This window comes from Symphodus melops (assembly GCF_947650265.1).
Source record: "Symphodus melops genome assembly, chromosome: 10".
Lineage (NCBI taxonomy): Eukaryota > Metazoa > Chordata > Actinopteri > Labriformes > Labridae > Symphodus > Symphodus melops.
The window spans coordinates 5,463,166-5,485,318 of record NC_136700.1 but is presented as its reverse complement, the minus strand read 5'-3'; the positions used below and the strand labels follow the sequence as shown (position 1 = coordinate 5,485,318).

At 40.0% G+C, this 22,153-nt stretch overlaps 2 protein-coding genes across 2 annotated transcripts in view; one reads left to right on the top strand and one right to left on the bottom strand.

Annotated features, from left to right (window-relative positions):
* Nucleotides 1-10,318, bottom strand: part of fndc3a (fibronectin type III domain containing 3A) — a 42,986-nt gene extending 32,668 nt beyond the window's left edge. The window contains exons 1-2 of the mRNA XM_079353304.1: nucleotides 9,814-10,318; nucleotides 5,821-5,964 (exon numbers count right to left, since the gene is read on the bottom strand). Coding sequence (XP_079209430.1) covers nucleotides 5,821-5,931 — 111 coding nt within the window. The 5' untranslated portion in view covers nucleotides 5,932-5,964; nucleotides 9,814-10,318. The remainder of the gene's footprint in view (nucleotides 1-5,820; nucleotides 5,965-9,813) is intronic.
* A 1,547-nt stretch (nucleotides 10,319-11,865) lies between these two features.
* On the top strand, nucleotides 11,866-21,038 carry rcbtb2 (regulator of chromosome condensation (RCC1) and BTB (POZ) domain containing protein 2). Its single transcript, XM_079354223.1, has 12 exons — nucleotides 11,866-12,111; nucleotides 13,282-13,416; nucleotides 14,210-14,360; nucleotides 14,935-15,101; nucleotides 15,182-15,340; nucleotides 15,564-15,671; nucleotides 15,763-15,905; nucleotides 16,227-16,417; nucleotides 17,106-17,232; nucleotides 18,704-18,843; nucleotides 18,948-19,078; nucleotides 19,190-21,038. Exons 2-12 carry the CDS (start codon nucleotides 13,291-13,293, stop codon nucleotides 19,328-19,330), a joined length of 1,584 nt encoding a protein of 527 aa, XP_079210349.1. The 5' UTR covers nucleotides 11,866-12,111; nucleotides 13,282-13,290; the 3' UTR covers nucleotides 19,331-21,038.
* Nucleotides 21,039-22,153: the final 1,115 nt, after the last annotated feature.

Here is a 22,153-nt window from a genome sequence, read left to right as displayed (position 1 = left end):
GGCAATTTGATGATCTTCCGCCCTCCAGGATCCCCTGGAAACGTCGCATGACAAGATAGGAGGAGACAACTGGTGGGAAATAAAATCTTTCCGAGAGCTGTGTATGACGTAGAAGGTCCTCATAAATATTTTTTTTATCAATGTTTCGTCACAGAGAATACAACCTGTTTTACATATTTATGAGACGAATCCCAAACAGACGTCCAGGCACACAGCCAACCTTGTACATGTGTTGTCTTAAACCTGAGGCACGCACTATTTTCCATCAGCCCTTCATTAACTCGGTCAATAAACTTTCACGTCACAGTCTAGGTACACTCGTAATCATGAGCCAACCACTGGTGATGGAGATGATTCAAATCTTAATGTATACTGTATTATGTTTAGAAGGTGCTATATTATGTCAACATAAATCTTCCTCCATTTGGTCAGTCTTCAATTTTGAATGTAACATATTCTATGGACCAGTCACTGCAGTATCAAACTCAGATGGTAGAATCAGTGTCCTGCATCCATGTAAATAATGCTTACATGAGGTGGTGCCGATAGCGCAGCGGCAGCGCGCGCACCATGTTGCGAGGCTTTGCTCCTCGCGCGGGCGGCCCGGGTTCGCGTCCGGCCTGTGGCCACTTTCCCGCATGTCTCTCCCCACTCTCTCCCTGTTTCCTACTCTATCCACTGTCCTATCAATAAAGGCAAAAGGCCAAAAATAAACCTTTAAAAAAAAAAATAATGCTTACATCAAGAGTGTTTAACTTGTCTTACTTTTAGTATCTCCGGTGCTTAACTGGTGCTCGATAGGAACTTTGTTTTAGTAGATCTGATAAAGCTTCAGCTAAACTCCTCGTTTCTGTTCAATCCGACCACATTATGTTGAAGCCCAAGGATTCTAAAAAAAACTCGTGAATTTCTGCAAACTCTTGAGATGCTGTCGTGTGCTTTTTCTCTCCACAGGAGTACCTTCCATCTGGCTCCTCCACAACAGAGACTAGACTTGTGAAGCGCTTCGGGGCTGAATCTCTCATCATAGCTAGGGCGCTTTGTGCTTGTTCAAGAGCTGTCCTTGAGCTCCAGGTCAGCTTCCTGGCAAGAGACCTTCCAGGGTTGGTCACTTTGTTTGGCTAGTCAACCTGCTGCAAGCAAAATCCATGCATGCTCTTTGTTGTTGTCCCAGACAAAAGCTGTTTGTCTACCTACACCTACGTAGCCACACAGAGTTCGCAGTCAAATATTGATGAGGACATTTTGATTTTACGATTTGAAATGAAGAATAAAACTCGATTAAGTGAAGATCATGTCCCTATTTTTAGTCTTTTTCTTTTTTACAATAAATTCACAACAAAACAATATTATTTATTTAAACATATTTAAAAATAAATGTACCAAAACAATTTCTCTCTTTTTTTTTTTTTTTTTTTTTTTTTTTTTTTTTTTTTTTTTTTTTTAAATAGTACAAGGGATGGTTTAACAAATGTTAAATTCCAGGCAAAGTCAAGTTCTGTCACACTAAAAACCAGGGATGTTCCTAGCAACTGATTTCCCTGTTGATTGAACGCTTGTTTAAAGATACAATATGTGGATTCCTCCACCAGGGGGCTCTCACTCAATACTACGATAACAAAACCTGAAGTCAAGGCTGGCGGAGAATTATGGGAGTTCTCTGTGCTGCTAACACATACAACTTTAGCTCCATTTTCAAGATCAAAACACCGCCAAACCGCTCTGTGCTACCAGGTGCCATCCTCCAACACGGCTGGTTAACATCCAAAAACTGACCGTCATTGTGAGCCCAAATTTATAACAATATTAACAATTGGTTTAACCAACTAAAACCGGGCTCAGACTTCAGGATAATTGGGCGGATTTGAGGTCCGATTCTTCCTTCCCGACAAATGTAGGGTCGTTCTTGACTATCAATTATCCTTTTATCTGCCCTGATTATCTTGTAGTGTGATGAGTGGTATTAAGATCCAATATGAACTAGTCATAACTGAAAAAAGATTCCTATCATTTTTTCATGAAAACATCAATTCACTGCATAATGTCTTTGGCTCTTTCACTCATTTGGGCGATCGAGGCTACAAGCCTGTTTGTTAGTATGGCTTGGTCTTTGTAGCTGCCATGGTAACGCCTGCTTGTTACAACCAACCACCTCTGCTCTACAGCTGCTGACACTCACCATGTTACTGACAAGGTCCAAAATTAACTTTTTGACTCACCAACTCATTTTTGTAAAGTATCGTTGTGAATCGTGAAACCTTTTTATCAATTTTTGAACTGCCTCACAATAAATCTTTACATCCCTGCTAAAGATGCACTTGTATTGTTAATTTTGCGGGATCGAGATTGTTTTATTTCAGCTGCAGTGCTGGTGTTTTTGCATGAGTGGGAAAGGACAACAGAGGGAATTATTTTAGATTAAAATTGTTGTCTTCACAATATTCAATCAATTATCTTTTTTTTTTTTTTTTTAAATATCACAATACATCTCATACTGTGAACGTGTTATTGTGGTACTATCGTGTGGTGAGATTTTGATATTTTTACTAGTGAGTCATTTGCTTGATAAAATATGCCGCTCTGAATATTGGTGCAGTAATGATTTGTATGGTTTGTCTGACTAGCTTAAAAAAAATGGTCCTGAACACTGCTGAGTCATGCACTGTCCTCCTCCTCACAATAGTTGACAAATAGTGGGCTCACGTCCCCATCTCCACAGATGATTCAGTGGCTGACCAGGAGACGAGCGGCGTGGGTTGCTTTTTTTTTTTTCACAACAACTCAAACCCTCTGGCAACTTGTGATGGGCACATGTCCAAGGCCCTGTCTCCTGTGTCTGGCTAAAGCATACAAGGCCAGCACCAAGACGGCTGGGTCGGGAGTGAGGTCTCACTATCCCACAGTAACATAAGCCCACGCATGGCACGTAGCCACCAGCAGACCGCGCACTCATGGCTGTGTGCTCCCTGTTCACTTTGGAGGAGTTACGATTTAATGCAAAGTGCTTTCTTTCACAAACCCCAGCAAACAGGAGGTTTTTGAATTTAAATCAAGGACGATCGGGGAAAAAAACAAAAAAAACATGGTTGAATCTGTACTTCTACGTTCACTGTTTTTGTAAGCAAGCCCTTATAAATGATGCTGGCTTTAAAGATTGTCTAATTAAGCACTTTTCCCATTAGGATGGTTTATCTGAGAGTGAAAATAACATTTCCACTGACGGCTCATCACATTTTTCTCAAAGGTGTTGTTATCACTTACAGTCTGTTAAGCAACAAGCACGAACCTCATATCCATCAAAACAGTACATAAAAAACACGAGCACAAAAGACATGAAAACATTAAGTGGGAGCGCTAATGAGGAGGAGAGATGTACAAAATGAAAGAAAATGTACACAACCATCAGCACAAAAAAAGATGAGTACATATTAAGCCATTAGCCGAGCTTAAACATTGACAGAAACACACTGATTCATCTGTAACCAATTTATCAAAAAACCAAACATCATGAGCACAAAATATCGTGGCAGGGCGGGGGTCCGAAATGGATTGAAGCAGTGAATCATACTGTAGTCAAAGTCATCTCTATAAAAGAATCATCTCAGGTAATGACCCCAAGACAACGGCTTCCTCTGTGAGTCAGAATAATTGGTCCAACAGAGCGTTAATACTGTACCGAGCCAAGACCGGGATAAAGAAACCCAGAACAAAGAATGAGGTGTTCTTGCAGCTTCTCCAGCTAAAAGGTCAGGAGCGGCCGGGTCAGCCATCGCTGTGAATCCTCTTCACTGTCACTGCGGACTCGCCTCGCTCCGTCAGGGCCCAGACCCCTTCAGTGGTTCCTGCTCCTCACTCTGCAGCTGTCAGTATATTTACTCACCTCCTCAGACAAACAACACTCTACATCCATCCATCTATCTATCTATCTATCTATCTATCTATCTATCTATCTATCTATCTATCTATCTATCTATCTATCCATCTATCTATCTATCCATCTATCCATCTATCCATCTATCTATCCATCCATCTCTTACTCCAGTCAATACTCTCAATAGGCACATTCATTTTGAACACACTTGAGTTGAATACCCTTTCAAAATAAAGTTACACAAAAATACATTCTGAATTGAATCGTGACCCCAGGGATCTAAATCGAATCGTTGAGACACCCAAAGATTCCCATCCCTACTCTGGAGCATGTCGTCACACATTTACAATCCTACACTGAGATTCTCCCGCTCAGCAGACAATGTCCCCACATCGCCGTGTTGATCTACCAATGGATGACCCTGGCCCTGGAACTGCAGAGCATTATCTACTTCTGACACTTATTCACACACAATTATTGTCTTTTGTTTGCTAGTTTTTTTTTTTTTAATCACAACTAGGTTCACAAGCAGTGAAGTGTTTATCAATGAATGAGCAGATGATGCATGTGTTTAATGACGTCTGTCTGAAGGGAATTACCTCAACAACAGCTGGCCAAACCAAAGTCATCGTATCTTCGCTTTAAAAAAAAAAAAAAAAACAGGAACTCCTCTGTGTTAGGTGATGCATGTTATTCATCATAATAGGAACATATGAGTGATCAGGAAAACGGCAGAGTGTTGCATTGGCATCAGCAGAGGTGAGGTGATGACGTCAGCCAGAGGGGAAGAGCAGCGTTTTATTCCTCTCGCTTTCATAAAACACGAGCAACAGCGAGCAGGGGCGAGAACAGGTAATCAGGTAACCTTTGTGGGAGGTGGGAAGGTAACTGAATTCCATGAGAACAACACCCTGACAGATCAACACAACCAGTAAAATTTGATCTCTACGTGAACAAAGACAGATTCAGGTGAGGGTTTTTCCACAGTGGAAAATGACACGACTGCTGGAAAGTCGTGTTTATAGGGCGGCGCTTATATTAGCAAGTCTTATCTAGACAAACTGCATAAGACTGAGGAAAGGGCGGAAAACATATCACCAAGGGTTCCATGCTATCCCCCAGGAAGTCATGGAAACTTAAGTAAATCGAACTGATGACCATCAAAATGACAGGAAAATCAGCCAGGCTTGTCAGGGCCGCTCAGCCTCACTCTGACTCTCTGACAAGAGCTGCCCTGCTCTACCCGTAAAGCAAACGCTGCTTTCACAAGTGAGACAGACGTGGATCATAAGCAACGAGCACCTGCTGTGCATGTTCCGTTAAGCAGCTGAACTGAGAACAGCAAATCCATTTGGTTATTTCAATACTGATCTGAGTAAGAGCCACATGTGCATCATTTGTGAAGCCGTTAGTTTTACAAGATAGATCCTTTTGTCAGACACATCCAACACCACACTGAGTCGGATCAAGTTTATGGCAACACAATGAATTGCACGATTGTGATAGAAATCCAGCTGTGTTTCAGGGATTATAATCCTGTTTAGATAAAGGTGTTAAATCACGGTCCCATTTCATTTTCTTCTGTCCTTAAATATATTTACATAGAGGACTTCAACCATCTCTATCACTGCGTAACACATACAGTTATACGCCGGCTTTACATAACAGGCAGAATACCACATGCATGTTTCCCACTGTGCTAGTCAAACCAAAAGCCACTGCTTTGAGTGGAACCTTCTCAAAGTTTTCCACAAACGTAGTACATTTCAAGGGCAACATTTCCTGTTGTATAGAAAACATTGTGAGCCCAGTTTCCTTGTACACACAACAGTTGGAGAACAGACGAGTGGAGGCCAAATCAATTTGTTGGACGAGATAAAAGGTGGTTTTGCTAAAAGTCAACAAAGCAGACTTCATTGATAAGTGTGGTTTAAAGGGTCTGAGTGTACCTGCTGGGGGCCCTCCCCGTTGACCATAGTTGGTGGTGGCGGCGAGGCCAGGATAGGGAGTTCAGGGCTGAGAAGCTGGCCGGACTCCAGAGGTGGGGTGTGGTCTGCCATGTCTCCCTCATTCACACCACTGAAGAGGTGCTCCTGCAACGAAACGCAATCAAGTATCAATAAAAGGTATCAAGTGAGCCGCAAAGACCTGAGCTTTCACCCCATCCAGTCTGCCAACCAATCATTTCCTCTTACTTTATGAGCACATCCCCACCAACATCACAACAACAATTAAACAATTAAAATGTGATTCTCTGAATATAGAGTCGACAGAAATGTTATCTTGCTATAAGAATGAAATAATGATAATCATGTTGACTGGGAAAAACCATGTCATTCTTAATTCATGTTTTCCTGCAGGATTTCTTTAAATACCAAAAAGAAATTCAAACATTATAAGGATAACTTTTGTTTATTTCTATTGAATTTCATTCAATAATAAAATGAAGGGAGGCTATATGCAAGGATGGATGGATGGACCGTTACTGAATGCTACAAGGTTCAAAGATTTACAGTGGCTACTGCAAAGTCTCCTTTTTACACAGGATATAAGTGGTGTTGTTAATGTTTCCACTGTAACTACAGATGGACTTTGTTGTTACCTGAAGTTTCTTTTCTTTTCATGCTGATATCATGATCTATGTAAAGCAATCTGTACATTTTACAGTAAAAAAAAAAAAAAAAAAAAAAAAAAAAAAAAAAAAGCACAAGGCAAGTAACTCTGTATGTCCAACTGTTTCCAGTAAAGATTTAATGACAGGCCAGACTGCAATGAGGGGAAATTTGACGCACATCATAATTAATTTCCAAACACATCCGTTGTTTTTCACTGCCAGTCATTGACTGGCAGCACTTTCTGGCAGAGCGGTCTAATTATTGACTCTGAAAGATTGTGTTTTTGTTTTGTTTTTTTCCCCCCGATGGCATCAATGGACGGTCAAGTTTGGCAAGCTGCTCCATCCAAACCAAACAGGCCTGATCACAGAGCAGAGAGGCGACTGACCGGATGTTTTCCTCTTTCATGACAATAACACTGAATGTTGGTAAAATTCATGGGAGCCTTGTGTTTTAGTCTGACACTAAAAACTGTGTACTAGAGAGGGAGAACGTCTCCAGTATCAGCAGTATATTTTCCCTCCACTGTTTTCTCAGTTTTTGTTAAGTTGATACAAACTAACTTTAAATTAACATCATAGTCTTTTCTCCGTTTATTGAACATTTTAACTTATATTTGTATCCATCCATCTATATCTCAGCAACAACAGATACCTGACATTCATCGGCCGATGTTAATCCTATCCAGGAGCAAAGTGGAACCATATTAAAAACAAAAACACTGTGTTAGGCTCTATAAATGGCATCAAATGGGTAAATCAGAGGCTATTCTGGAAAGCCAAGCAATGACGTTTCTCATAAACAGTTATGAAGTCAGAAGAAAAGACAAACGAGACATCAGGTGACATACTGCATTCAGCATGATGTCTGTCAGGTGACGTGTGAATGAGGAAGCAGAACAATAGCTCTTTGAAGTGATTATAAGAGGGTTTGGATGCCGGGGCGAGATGCAAAAGAGAGCGACATTTTTAATGGTTTTAGAGGATGTATTTTATTTTTAACCCTTTAGGTTGTGGAATAAAGTTTCCTCTGCTGCACAAAAACACACAAGTATTTACTGCTGTTCACAATCTTTTTCTGAAATCCTTCACATTGAAAACATGAATGAAAGCTGACCGAAGATACGAGTACGGATGTAACCATTCACTCAACTCATGATACGAGATAATATGAGACTGTCGACAAATCGAGACTGAAAAAGATTCCTTCAGGGGCCGCAAACCCGTTTGTCAGTTTACTTTACCGAGTACCGATGTGAACCATGACACCTTTGACATCGGTGTATCACATTTTTACGATTAATCGTGCATCCCTAGATATGAGGCCGATGCTACTAAACGTAAGGATCAACAAACACAAATCAGTCAAGATACATTATACATTCAATAAAATCTAACTTGATGAGGAAACATAGTTAAAACACTGCACTGAAGTTTTGGTCTTATATAGGCTCTTATTTGTATTGAGTTTATAATGTTTATTTGTACAGTATCACTGCGTCTGTATTTCTTTGTCTAATGATTCTGTTTTGATCCTAAAAGCCTCGCCAGGAACAAGGGTCGCAAAACAGCCAGAGCTTGAACCCTGCAGTATAGGTGGCATCTACCGGTACTTTGTATTTAATACATGGAGCAGTGTTCACTGCATGTGTCGCTGTAAATGAACAAATACAATTAAAAATTAAAATCAAAGGGCTGACTAATGAACTGATCACTTGCAGAAGAAAAATAAATGGTTACATCCAAGACATGGCCAACAAGAATTCTGTTTAAAAAAACAAAAAACAGAACTCCTAGAGAGTGTAACATGTGTCCTTGAACCTAATTACCAAGCAGCGCATGCGCCCCTAAACCTCACAGTGATCTGGCTTATCTGTTAGCTTTAGCCCCTCCCCTCCTTAAGCTTAAACAACACAGTCAGTTTACAGTGTGATGGTCAATGAACTGGGTTTAAGGGGACTATCGCTACAGTGGAAGACCAACATGAGATTATCCTGGTGTCACTGGCATTATTTTAGAACAAGGCAGACTCCCTCTGCGGTCTTCTGGCCTCAAAGACAATCGCTGCCTTTTTTTTAATTTTTTTTTACTTGGCCTACTGTTTGACACCACAGGACAATTCAGTCAAATGTGTGTTTTAGTTTGAAGTGATTTGCCAATAACACCCTACTAAATACAACCTTGGGGTCAGTGAGAAGAGAAATACAAAGCAGGTCCCTGATGACAGCCTCCACCCTCTTTCATAAAGCCCCTGTGGCCACCCAGGGTTCAGAAACTGGATGAAGCCTCAGGTGGCTCTGTATTACAATCAAATATTTGTGGCTGTCTCCATATATAATGTTGTTTAATAAGGATAAGTGGCTAATTGTAGAGTTGAAGGAGTGCCACGTTACATGTGTCTAAATGTGAATAACAGTGTGTTTACTTTCCCCTCATTAGGAAAATAAACAGCAGTATAAAGTGCTGACAGTTCACATTTAAAAAAAACACTGTTGTAACACTCGGATGTTGTTGCTCTTCACTTCATCCTTTCCTGTTTCAGCACCATAAACACGACTTCTGTACTGAAATTGTGGTAACATCTGTTGTTGTCCTAACTGTACTTCATATTTGACTGCAGTGGCTGAGGAAGCAGTTGATAAGGACACAGCTGCTTTTCACTTACAGTTTTGTTGAGATCGGGGGAAAACCCCTGAATGGGTATACTAATAAGGTATGTCCCAACAAGAACCTATTCAACAGTCTTAAACATCACATTGAGAGACCATTATATTGGTTAATAAATCAGGCCTCTCGTGTAAATCTACTTATATTTATAAAGAGTGTCATTTACAATGTGCTGTTTCTTAGTCAATTTAACATAAAGTCAAATTGTAAGTACTGTAGGTTTTAATGTAATATGGTGGTTTATCTGAAAAAACATGGTAAAAGATCCTTCTCTGGCAGCCAGCTTGGCATGCTCTAACAGCTGGTTATTCATCCAGTATTTGACTTAGCATTGCCCTTACACATTTGTTTTTTTTTTGTCTGAGGTAATTTGTGAGTATCACTAACATGTATGTTATCCTTGCACAAGTACAAAGTGCACATTTATTGTTGTTTTCTGACCACAGCTGAAACAACAAGTTGAGCAAAGCTTCATGCCAAGTCGGTTGTTTACGTCTTATTCTATTAATACAAGAGCTGCTCGTCATCCAACTGTGACATTAAAGTCATCTTATTAACAACAATACACCTATTCTTCTTCGTTTTCATGAAGACACACGGTAGATAAACAGGATTCAATCAGGCTGTACCTACAGACTGCTAACATTGACGCTGTACTTACCAACACGCCGATGCTCACTGATGACTCCGAGACAGCAGATACACCAGAAAATGTTTGACCAGCTATATTCTGCAACACCTGACACACGGATAACTTGCTAGCTACATAGATGAGCACAAGACAAGGCAAGATGTGACATGCTAGCGTAAGCAGCTACTAATGCTACCCAGCTAATAGTTAGCAAGATGAAGATGTGCTTTCCTCGTAATATTAAACCACGATAGCTCGCAACGACTTCACCTAAAAGAGGTCGAAGTAAACAGTGAGCAACAGTGGTGGTGCCGTGGATCGAAAATGGCAGCGTAATTGCTAATTTTATCGAGATAACTTTCCATCTAACCCTGCTCCTTGCATAAAAGTCAGGAATTTCGCCATCGCTTACAGGGCTCTGCGCGCATGCGCGTTACAGCAAATCATGACGAATCCCAAATTCCAGGGTAGCGAGGAGAAACATTTATTATTTACGTATGCTACACACTTTCCTTATTTTTCCACTTTGTATTGATTAAGTACTCCAAGAACACAGCCAGTATCATGACATGTTATAATAAACTTTTCCGTCCGCTTCCGTTATTTATTTTAAGGGAGACTTTAAGGTTGACGTGTCTCTGATTGGTTTGTTCACAGAGTCAGTCGCAGCGCCATATAATGAAACTTGTTGACATTTTAAGGGTTTTGCGTGTTTTTGTTTGTTTGTTTGTTTTTTGTGACCTTTCTGTCGTCTTTGCCTGGCGAGTTTTAGAAATCCCCAGAAAAGTGTTGGGATGTTATCGAAAATTTCCAGTCCACCTTAATAACATCATATCTTATTTAAAGTCCACTCATATCTATCCCGTTGTATCACTACTGTTATACAAATATATCTATAAATAAGAACGAGTAAAACATATTTTAGATTAATGGATTAGAATCAATGTTCATAGGCTACATCGCCTTTGTAATTAAAAAAAATCAACATAACAAAGTTTAAAACGCAATCTTTAATCGAAATAATTATTGTGCACAGTGAGGAACACACACTAACCACAGTTAGTGGTAATACAATTCAATTTAAGTGGCATGATGTTATTTAAACTAAGAAACACACGTGCAAATACGTGCGCATATTTATGTATCAATCCAAACGTGATAAAAAAGTGCAAGTAAAAGTTGTAGTATTATGAATGTCATTTGTTATAGGCCTATTTGTTATAATACCCCACCGTCTAATTTATAAGTCATACATTTTACTATAAACATACCACTTCATTAAAATAAGAACAACAACGTAAAGCTTTGCCAGTAATACGTGTCAGGTGTCATTCACGGATAGACATTAAGACTGGGCTATCCATGGCTCCATCTGCTGGACTGTTTAAAGGCGTACAGTAATGTTACTGTGACAATCGTTTGATTAATTTGGAGTAAAAAAAATAAAGAAATAAAATAACAAAGGAGTCCCTTTCCTTAACATCCAAAGTTTAACTCCTTGATGGTCCCTTGGGAAAAACGTATGGTTTCTGAGTCTTATTCTCTGCCATATCATTAGTTTTTGCTGTTTAGTCTGTTATATTAAGTAAAGGGTTTTCAGGAATGATAATAAGAGAACATGTAAGCAATACTAAACCAGACTCCCCATATTTGACCTCAAGTGTTTGCCTTCTGTATCTTATAGAGCAGTCTCCATACAACATGGTATGAAGCAGAGTGAAACTGACTTTGAAGGAAAACAAGGATGGCAAATGGAAAAATACACACACACACACACACACACACACACACACACACACACATCGTTAGTCACATATAGTGGGTAAATCAATCTGTGATATGACTTTTAAATAGAAATACTACTCAAAATCAATTTAATTATGTGTTATTACAGATTGTTTCATATACTATTTTATATATTAATTAAAAACATCAACAATTAAATTCGCATGCCATGGCTTATTTATACTAAAACCTATTAGGTTTACCAAAACTTTGATAAGCCTTGTGAAATTAAGCCTTTGATATTTTCTTACAAATAGACATTAAAGCATCCTAACTCCGACTGTCAGTGAACGCACCATGAAACTACAGGAAGTAAGACTGTTGTGTGTGTTATTTTTTTGTCGCTTGGTTTGTTGCAGCGATCCAAGCTAACTACAACAAGGTGCAATTTATAAGAGGGTAAAGTCCCACCATGCCCCCCGAGATGAGCCCACCAGCAACTTGATTCGTCAAATATGTTTGCTGAAAAAAAGCAAATGTTTGAGTGTGGAGGGACTAGAGAACGACACCGCGGACTGAACACTAGCTAGAAACAACAGCAAGGTAATGTCTGCAGGGAGTTAGCAGCTCCCAACAGCAACAACACTGTGCACGCTGGTTCACTTAGCTTTATCATTTTGTTAGTGTAAGATTTTGACTTGTCGGTTAAAAAAATACTTTTGCTGCTTTCTGGCAAACCTTGTTTTCATGTTTTATAATGCAACACACCCTTCTTGTAGTGTTTTTTTTTTATTATTATTATTATGCTTAGTTTGAAAGGTTCTCCAGACAGCGGTGTTGATGTTTAGTAAGTTCGACTTCATGTTCAGGGCTTCTACAAAAACAAACTAATGTTGACAACTATGACAGGAACTTTTAGGAAACAAGTCACTGAAGTGTTTGTATGTGAAGTAATAAGTGCATGGAGAAGGTGAGGTTTATTAATAAACTTGTTTTGGACTTGGAATATGAAAAAGTCAAGCTCAGCAGATAATCTCTGTTAATACAGGGACCCTTTTAAAATCGATTTCTATAAGCTGGATCTACCATCCTGAGAACATATTATATGCTAGGCTTATAATGTGACTGTTCTATTGGAAACATAGTGCCCAGCTTTACATATGGTTTAAAGAAGGATGTAGAGGTGACCTGAGGTGGACTTCATTCTTTTCGTCACACATTTAAATGGGTTTACCTCAGTCAACAGCTTGTGTTTTAATCTTAATGTCTACAAACCTGGGCTCCATGCCCAGATTTTCTAGACTGTCCTGGACATTTGAATAATGGAAAAACTTTTTGAACAAGATGCCCTTACTTTTACTTCAGGGATTTGCTGCTACAGACTGAAAAAGAAGACTTGATTTACACTCTATAACACGTTTCGTTTAGGCACCCATCAAGTGAGAGGCCTCCTTTGATTCAACCATATAGCTGTTTTATGAACTGTTCTGTACATTTGCTGTATTTGTGTTTAACGTCAATGAAACCTTATGAGCCAGAGCAGACATTTGTTGACTGTGTCGACCTCACATGTCTACTCTTCGCTTCATTGAGACTTTTGTATAACCTTACAATGCATAAAGTTCAGTTCTTAGAATAAGATGCAAAACATATATTTGCTTCTGATTATTCCCACTTTAAAAGTGAATTTACACTTGTTTTGTTATTATAGAAAATACTCTGACGACTGGTTTTCACATCTGTTTAATTGTGTTTGTTCTCTTTGTTTCACAGCTGAGTAGTATGCTGGACGTGGGGAAGTGGCCTGTGTTTGCCCTCCTTCCTCCTGAGGAGCTACGGCTTATCCGGCAGGCTTGTGTCTTTGGCAGTGCTGCAAATGAAGCCCTGTATGTCACAGTTAATGATGAGGTAAGACCTGGGCTTTAACCAAGGATGATTTAATCCTCTTGTTTACGTTGAAATGTGTTGCAGGTTTTAACAGACTGCCCTTTCACCACATCATTTTCATTATTTTGTTATTGAGAACTGGGTGGAACAATGCCGCAGGCCTCTCACTCTTAGACTGATACAGGTTGCAGTTCTATTTCAGGGATAAGCAGATGAGGCTATCTTTAGCCATACAGGCCTAATACCTGGTCAAGCTCCATTTTTATCCTGTGGAGAGGTGTAGAGCATGCTTCATCTGTCCACCCTCTCTCATATGTTTGTCCCTGAGTCCCAAACAGGGAATGATTTCCAACAGTCTGTCTTTGTATAAAAAAAAACATTTTGATGGATTTCTCTTGAAACGGTCAGATACATTAATAATTCACCTCTCCTACCTGCACAGTCAGTACTTCATGATATTAAATTACTTAGAAAATCTCAGAAAAAAAAATTGGAAATCAGATTCTGAAAAACATTATCTCTCAAAAACTTCCGATTTAGTGGTAGATGCTGTTTTTTATTTTGATCGGAATTTAAATAATTAGACGATTTATTTATTCAGGCAATTTACCCAGATTTGATAGTTGTATAAGTAAGGCAGACTTTCTGTTTCTTTTTTTAGTGTAATGTGACAATAAGATGACTCTGAGCGCATCGTCTCACCTAATATTACATGTTTTACTGGGATACTTCAATTTATAAGTAAACATAAGAAAGATAAATTCATGTAACATTCATTGACATGAGTAGCATCCGTACATTTGGCTCTTCACAGGTGTTTGCTTTGGGCACTAACTGCAGTGGCTGTTTAGGACTCGGAGACCTTCAGAGCACTATTGAGCCGCGCAGGATTGATGTCTTGTGTGGAAAGAAGATTGTGTCCCTGAGCTACGGAACAGGACCACATGTGGTTATCGCTACTTCAGGTGATCCAGTTCAGAAAACGTATTTGACCCTGACGGAAGATTCATAATGGAGGCATAGGAATGTTATATCACCAGCAATATGGCCAGCCTTTTATGGTTATGCTGTGTCATTGCTAAACAGACATGATCAAAGGTCGTCTCATTTTAAAGAAACAACAGTTTGTTATGAGTAGCATTCAACTGTAACTGTGTCTTCCAAAGGTGGCTTTTCTGTATTTCGTAGCTTAACTAGACAAACATTAAACAATCAGTGTAAGCTTGACTGGTCCAATCTGGTGTTGACCATACAATGAGGAATACACATCCAAAGATAATGTAACCTAAAACCTTGAACAGCATGATTTACTTCATCATCAGTTATTTTATAACAAGACCTGTTTTAATGTCAGAATGAAAGCAGATTTACATTTAGATATCAGGTTTATATTGATGGTGATTATATTGTTAATATTTGGAACAAATATATTGTGCGTTTTTTGGGGGGGGGTTGCGCTAAAATCAACAGTTTGGTATCTATTAATGAAATATTAACCAGTGTGACAACGTGAATGAAAGTTTCCCTGCTTCTGTATAGATGGAGAGGTGTTTGCTTGGGGCCATAATGGCTACAGCCAGCTGGGCAACGGGACCACCAACCATGGCCTGACCCCTGCCCTCGTGTCCACCAACCTTCTGAGCAAGAGAGTGACTGAAGTGGCCTGTGGCTCACATCACAGTATTGCCCTCACAACGGATGGAGAGGTAAATTAGCATCGGTTGTGTTCTGTTTTTAGTTTCTTTGTGACTTTCTGTTGACCGTGGACCTTCACCTCTGTGTTCAGGTCTACGCATGGGGTTACAACAACTCAGGCCAAGTAGGTTCAGGCTCAACTGCCAACCAGCCGACCCCACGGCGGGTCAGCAGCTGCCTGCAGAACAAAGTGGTGGTTAACATAGCCTGCGGTCAGCTCTGCACTATGGCTGTACTGGACAATGGAGAGGTAATGGGTGACATGAATCTGTCGAAGATTTTGTATGAAGAAAAGAATTAGTGTACTATGGTGCTAATCATCTCAAATGATAGCTTCCAATCCATTTAACGCCTGTTCTTACACAAAGTAATTTGGGTACAGAAATCATCAGGTCACCTCTACATCACTTTTTTTCTCCATGAAATGAATAGAAATGTCTGTGATCAAAGCTGGATTTGTCCCCTGTTTGTAGATCTATGGTTGGGGCTACAATTGCAATGGACAACTCGGTTTGGGCAACAATGGAAATCAGCAGACCCCTTGCAGGATCGCTGCTCTTCAAGGCGTCAACATCGTCCAGGTAAGAGCTTGGTGTGAACCGCCTCACCGTGCTTCTGTTTGTATATTTTAATAAACATTCAGCTTAAAACTGCTCGTCCTTCCATACACAGGTGTCCTGCGGATATGCACATACACTGGCACTTACAGATGAAGGGTTTGTTTACGCCTGGGGAGCCAACTCATATGGGCAGTTGGGAACAGGAAATAAGAGTAACCAAGCTCTCCCCACTCTGATAAACACAGACAAGGAGAGGTAAGCACCTTGGGTTTAGACCTCAATATGCAGCACAGTCACAACATATCACTGAGAGCTATGATAAGACCCTGAAGAAGGGATGTTTCTAGGTGATAAATTCCTTGAAGCCATTTATGTTTTAACATCACCAACAAATAAGAGTTTGACTCATGACATTAGAGAAGCATTAAAAACTATAAATTATTTTGGCCATCTGCCTCTTTGTTCTTTTGTGCTTCTTTTGTTATGATAGAAAGCCACACGTGTACAGCACACAGACTGCATGAGAAGGCTTTTCAATAGTACTACCTAATGTTGAATTCTGTTTTTTGTGACTAGGATGGTGGAGGTGGCTGCATGTCACACTAGCCACACGTCGGCTGCCAAGACCCAGAGTGGGCAGGTTCTGATGTGGGGTCAGTGTCGTGGGCAGGCTGTGGCCAGCCCCCACCTCACATATTTCAGCACCACTGACGATGTGTTTGCCTGCTTCGCCACACCAGCAGTCACGTGGCACCTCCTCTCAGTAGGTAAGAGTGTCATCGGAATATAAAGGTATCAATTAAGACAAGAAACGTGGTGGGATTCAGACCTCCAGAACATTTACTACAGTTGTTTTTTTTTTTTTTATCAGTGGTGAGAGAGCGTCATATCATGAAGTAAACAACGTCTGTTGTTGACACAAATTCCAAGAATTTGTCCAAGACGCAAACAGGAAGCCTTGTTTCCTGTCCAATCCAAACAGTATATTTGTACAGATTGATCTCACTTGAAGTCTGCTCCAACAGGAGACCATAAACATGCTGCTTTAGGAACGTCACTCTCTGTTCACATTTTGTTTTAAAAAGTTAATAAATCATCACCTCTGAATAATCATTAAACTGACAAGCCACTGAAATACACAGAATCAATGCAATCAATTCCAGGGTGTTGTTACTTGTTCAACTCTAGTTCTAGAGGGACAAAAAGGTACTCATACTGTTTTGTATTTTTTACCAAGAGAGCTCCATAAACTCATTATTTAGTTTATTTTAGTGAATGAAGAATGTAAGTGAGGACCCTTTCCATAGATGCTATATCCATACAGAGAAACACAGCAGTTGTTAGAAGAATATTATCCCGTTTTATGATTGTCCTCACAGTGTTACAGAAAACAATGTTGTCATTTTTTCATTTTAAGAAATTGAAGCAGAAATGACTTGTCTTTCTCTTTGCCAGATGGTGATGACTACCTGACTGTGGCCCAGTCTTTGAAGAAAGAGTTTGACAGCCCAGAGATTTCAGACCTCAAGTTCTTGGTTGATGGGAAGTGTATCCACGTTCACAAAGCCCTGCTGAAAATCAGGTACAGAAAACAAGGATGCCCAAAGTCCAAACTAAAGTCTTCAACAGGTTGCTCCTTGGTAATTGTGTTTTTTTTGTCTTTAAAAAAAAAAAAGGTACATTAAATTAAAGTCTAGAAAAGCCAACCACAGAAACAACACTGCTGCAGTACAATCACAGTCAAACTTTGGTAGCTGCTGTGTCTGGTTAGCTTTACAGCACTTCAAAGACTTCAAAGTCTACAGGGTTTCCTCTTGGTTGTTTAGCTTCTCTTCTCCTTTTCGCGCATCTTTTTCTTTTTTCTAAAGCAAGCAGCCCACTTCTCCATCCTGACTTTCATTTTGGTCACATGAGTTTATTTTTTCACATTCATGAGTGCTTTGTCACGACCGACCCAACTGAAATTTCCATGGTAACAGAAATATACTTTGACATTTGAGAGTTGGGTGAAGGCTGATTATGGAAAAATAATGGAAAGTAATTGAAAATATAATTAAAACCTCCACATCCTGAACATTAGCATTAGTCTTGCAGCATGAACACACAGAGCCTTCTGTCTCTGTGGTAATGATGTTAATGTATGCACACTGGATGATGTGTTGCCTATATTTAACCTCCATCTGTGGGACAGGGTTTCCTCGTCTTTCCTGTTAATGTCAGGGGGAAGCAGAGACAGACCTATTGTTTTCCGCTTGTCTTTTTATAACCACACTTGGACACAAAGTATCTAAATTCCAGAAGAACTCTTTGCATTGTCAGAAGGACGGAGCCAGACTGTCTGCGACGTCAACCTCAGCGCACACACAGATCACATGCAAATGATGTGTTTAAGATGCACTTAGAGAATAAAAAAACCCTGGTGTTTTTTTCTAACCATGTCCTGAGAAGAAATGGGAGAGAGGCTTGAGGCAGCAGTGATTACAAGTGTGTGTGTGTGTGTGTGTGTTGGGGGGGGACATGGTAATGAGTGTTCATAATGCTCTGGTTCATAGGAATAATTATGGAAAAACGCTGAGGGCTACAGTTGTTGGCAAAGTGCCTCTGACTTCCCTCAGGAGTGAATTAGAGTGAATCTTAAGTAAGCTCCCGAGAATATATGAATATTGTATTTCATTCTTACCTTGACATGTGTTAAAGAAGACGAATAACATTTATTTAAATAAAGTTTAGACTTTTTATTTGTTCAAGATGAAAAACCTTTTGGACTCCGATAGAAAAGAAATCTGGGAAAAGAACACGATTTACATCCAAATCAAACAAATTGTGAGGGGAAATGATTACATACACTCCGAGCAACAGAAGGTCAACACACACAGGACACACTGTTTTTACAGAAGGATGAAAAAGAGACATCTCAGTGGTCGTCGTTTCTTTTTCTTAAAGAACATAGCAACGATTTTGCAACTTAATGCTCATTATATGAGTTGTTAAATAATATGTGTTATCTTAAACCCTGTCATGTAAGTAATCCGCTCCTTTCCCTCCCCCCACAGGTGTGAGCATTTCCGTGCGCTGCTAAATGAAACAGACGAAGACACCATAGAAATTCACCAGTTCTCCTACCTGGTGTACAGAGCCTTTCTAGAGTATCTGTACACAGACACTATTAACCTGCCACCAGAGGATGCCATTGGTGAGCCCACACATGGACTACAGTGACATCACTGAAGGGCTCTGGAACAAGTCCGTTCGGGACTCCTGAACACACTCACCTGCTTGTCGTTCTTTTGTTTTCAGGGTTGCTGGACCTGGCCACCTACTACCGAGAGACGAGGCTGAAGAGACTGTGCCAGGAAACCATCAAGAGGGGCATTTCTGAGGAGAACGCCGTCACTCTGCTCTCTGCCGCTGTCAAGTATGAGGCGCGGGTAAGCTCATAGCCCCTGGCACACAATCAAACACCGTGGTGGTGGGGGCCCTTTCAGTAGCTAGTCAGTTGTACTCCTCAGCACTGATCAGACAGCCCTCTTCATTTTTAGGATCTGGAGGAGTTCTGCTTCAAGTTTTGCGTCAACCACCTAACAGCAGTCACGCAGACCCAGGCCTTTGCAGACATGGACCACGACCTGCTCAAGAACTTCATTAGTAAAGCCAGCCGCTACGGGGCCTTCAAAAACTGACTAGAACACCCCTGTGGGGACGGATGCAACACTATGCGGGTTAAGCTCACTGAGGTCCTGAGAGTTGACCCTAGACCAAAGTAAACACCAGGCTGTTCAGTACTTCAAAGCCTTTTTCACTGCGGACGTTAGCACCGGAGAGGCGTATGGATTCAGGTTACACCCTCAAACCGATGCTTCTGTGTTACTGACCAAACACAGCAGTCAATGTTGGTGGTTATTGGGTTACAACAGTCTGTCAGCTCGGATGTCGAATAGAAAGATGTGCCATAGCTGTCCTCTTTCTGTCCACTCTCTCAAGTTGAAAACGCTCGGCTGATTTTGGATCTGATTTGTTTGTCCACGTAAATGAACAGATAAAAATGCAGAGGCTCGATCCCAAGTAAGAACCAGCGCAGACGGGACGCTCCCAAAAGCTGAACACTTTAAACAAAGTTTTTCAATTTAAGGCTCATGGCACTAAGATGTTTAGAATTTCCATCACACTACCCTTTATCAGTAAGTGACACTTATGCCCATCATTTGCTGTAGCTGTGTCTATCACTGTAGTAGGGCTGCAATAGTGATGATAAAAGAAAACATCCTACTAATGTGTTTTATTGTAGTTGATTATTAATATTACAGTTTACATGAACAATTAAGGAATTAAAACAGATGGGTTCTTTTTGCTTCAACACGGCCGTCTAATTTCACAAAACAGTCATGCCATAAATTAGATAGAAGTCAGTACCATAGTTTTGAAAATGTAAGGGAATCATGATGAGTTTAAGACTGTGATATATAATGAAAACAGTATACCACTGAAGTGTACAAAAATCTGCAGTAACTACAGAGAGGGATCAGCCCAGAACAAATCAGCCACGAGTTACCCTTAAGATCGTGATTCTTCCGTTCTTCTGACGCCTTGAATGTCAAACCACAGAAAGACAGAGGAGTAGTTCTACATGAGGAAAAACAAGCTGTTCTTCTGTTTGACACCTTTAATCTGATCAATAATGAAATGCATTCTTTAACACAATACATTTTATTTTGCCACTTCCGTTTTATTTGTAGTCACTCGCCTTTGCCATCCAAACGTGTTCCTTTTTTTATTGCTGGAGACGGTACCAGTAGCCACCATCAGCTGACTGATGAAAGTGAGTGCAGTTAGTTAGACTTGTCGAAAGATTTGGACCTCCTTCTGCGTGTTTACTTAGATCCAAGCCCATCTGAGCAGCTGGTGTCTGTCTAACACAAGCTTAAAAATGGATTCCAGTGTAGCCTGTTGATGTAAAACTGTACGTGCAGCTGATTTCACGGTCACTGTCATTGCAGTTTGGAATGTTTACAAAAGTTTCTGTAATGTTGTTTATACGTTGGCAGCAATCGTCCTGTTCTTTTTACAAGTGTTTTGATTATGGCATAGGCTTCGTGTAATTACCCTGCAGCTGTGCTCAATATAGCCCAACTCTCATATAGGACCACAAGGTCTTTAAATATAGTTACCAGAGAATTCCACATTAAATTCCTTAATGTGTCTCGATAGGATCTAGCTAATTGCTTTTACTTTAACAAGCCAATTATTGTTTTGTTTTTTTGGAACATTTTCATAATTACTACAAATGCCTGTGTTTTCATTTTGTACAGAAAATGCTGTAAGCTGCTAGCAATCCTGTTAATGGTAACATTTGATAATCTCAAATATATATTAAAATCAATAAATACAAAATGTGGTCCTTGTGTTATTGCTGTTGGCATTGGTGGTGTCCTTTTCAATCACTATTGTTGACATAAGTTGTAAGTGTATGCACAATTTAAAAGTGTGAGAGCAACATTTTCTCCAACTCTTGTTTAGCACAGCAGTCCAGCAGCCACCAGGGGGCAGTGTGCTGTTCTTGAATATCTTTTTAAACTGGTGAATTGATGATACATTTCCTTTGAACTTTACCCCAAACATATTTGATATCAAATAGTCTGAAAAGGCCTGTACAGTCTGTGCATTGTGAACAGATGAATGTTGTTAAAGTTGTACTCCATGAGCAGCTCGCATACTGTCAGCGGCACGTTTTTTATACAGGAAGAGTTCATTGAGACACAATCCCACACAAACCTCCTGCATGGCTATTTTGGTTTTGAAACTGTGTCACTGAAATATCAGTGTGATATTTAAGTGACACAGTTTTAAAATCTCAACATGTTTGTTTCCAGAAGTGCAATGTTACAAAATGATCAGCAACATCCACTCACAATACGACTGACGAGATACGGCAGTCCAACACAAATGATGTTTATTAAACATCAACTGTCAAACACTCGGCCTTTCTTGTGCTCTAAGAGAACAGTCACTTTTCTTCTGGTCAGTCTGAACTCAAATAAATCCTCAGACAAAATGCTTCTGCATAATCTGAGCCAAGATCAGCAGCTCACAGACTTTAATTACGTTACTTGGTTCAGCCAATGGCTACTCCAAAAACAAATGATGTTCAATATTTGACTGAAGATAACCCCACATTGATACAGAATGTAGACTATTTGGTGTTAGAACTGGAAATACTGCAGCATCTCTGACAGTGAAACAGTAATGGTAGTTTATCTATTTTACATGAGACCACCCTATTGTGTTTCTCTTAGAATAAATAAATCACTCTGTGTAGTAGTCAGAGTAAGGCTGTCTGTCAAACTTACTCGTTATTATACAAGTAAACCCTTGACTAAATATAAGTGTATTGTCACACAAAATTACTCAGCATGGCTGGCACGAGTGAAACGGTTCAACAGGAGGAAGTGTACACAGCTGCCAACGGTAACTGGCACTCTGACATTTACAAATGCCCTACCCTGTGA

Bases quoted from the DNA above. Each gene is read 5' to 3' on its own strand.
- rcbtb2 (XM_079354223.1), top strand. From the start codon at position 13,291: ATGCTGGACGTGGGGAAGTGGCCTGTGTTTGCCCTCCTTCCTCCTGAG. The intron at 15,341-15,563 runs GTAATGGGTGAC...CCCTGTTTGTAG, and splicing joins CTGTACTGGACAATGGAGAG to ATCTATGGTTGGGGCTACAA. The intron at 15,672-15,762 runs GTAAGAGCTTGG...TTCCATACACAG, and splicing joins AAGGCGTCAACATCGTCCAG to GTGTCCTGCGGATATGCACA.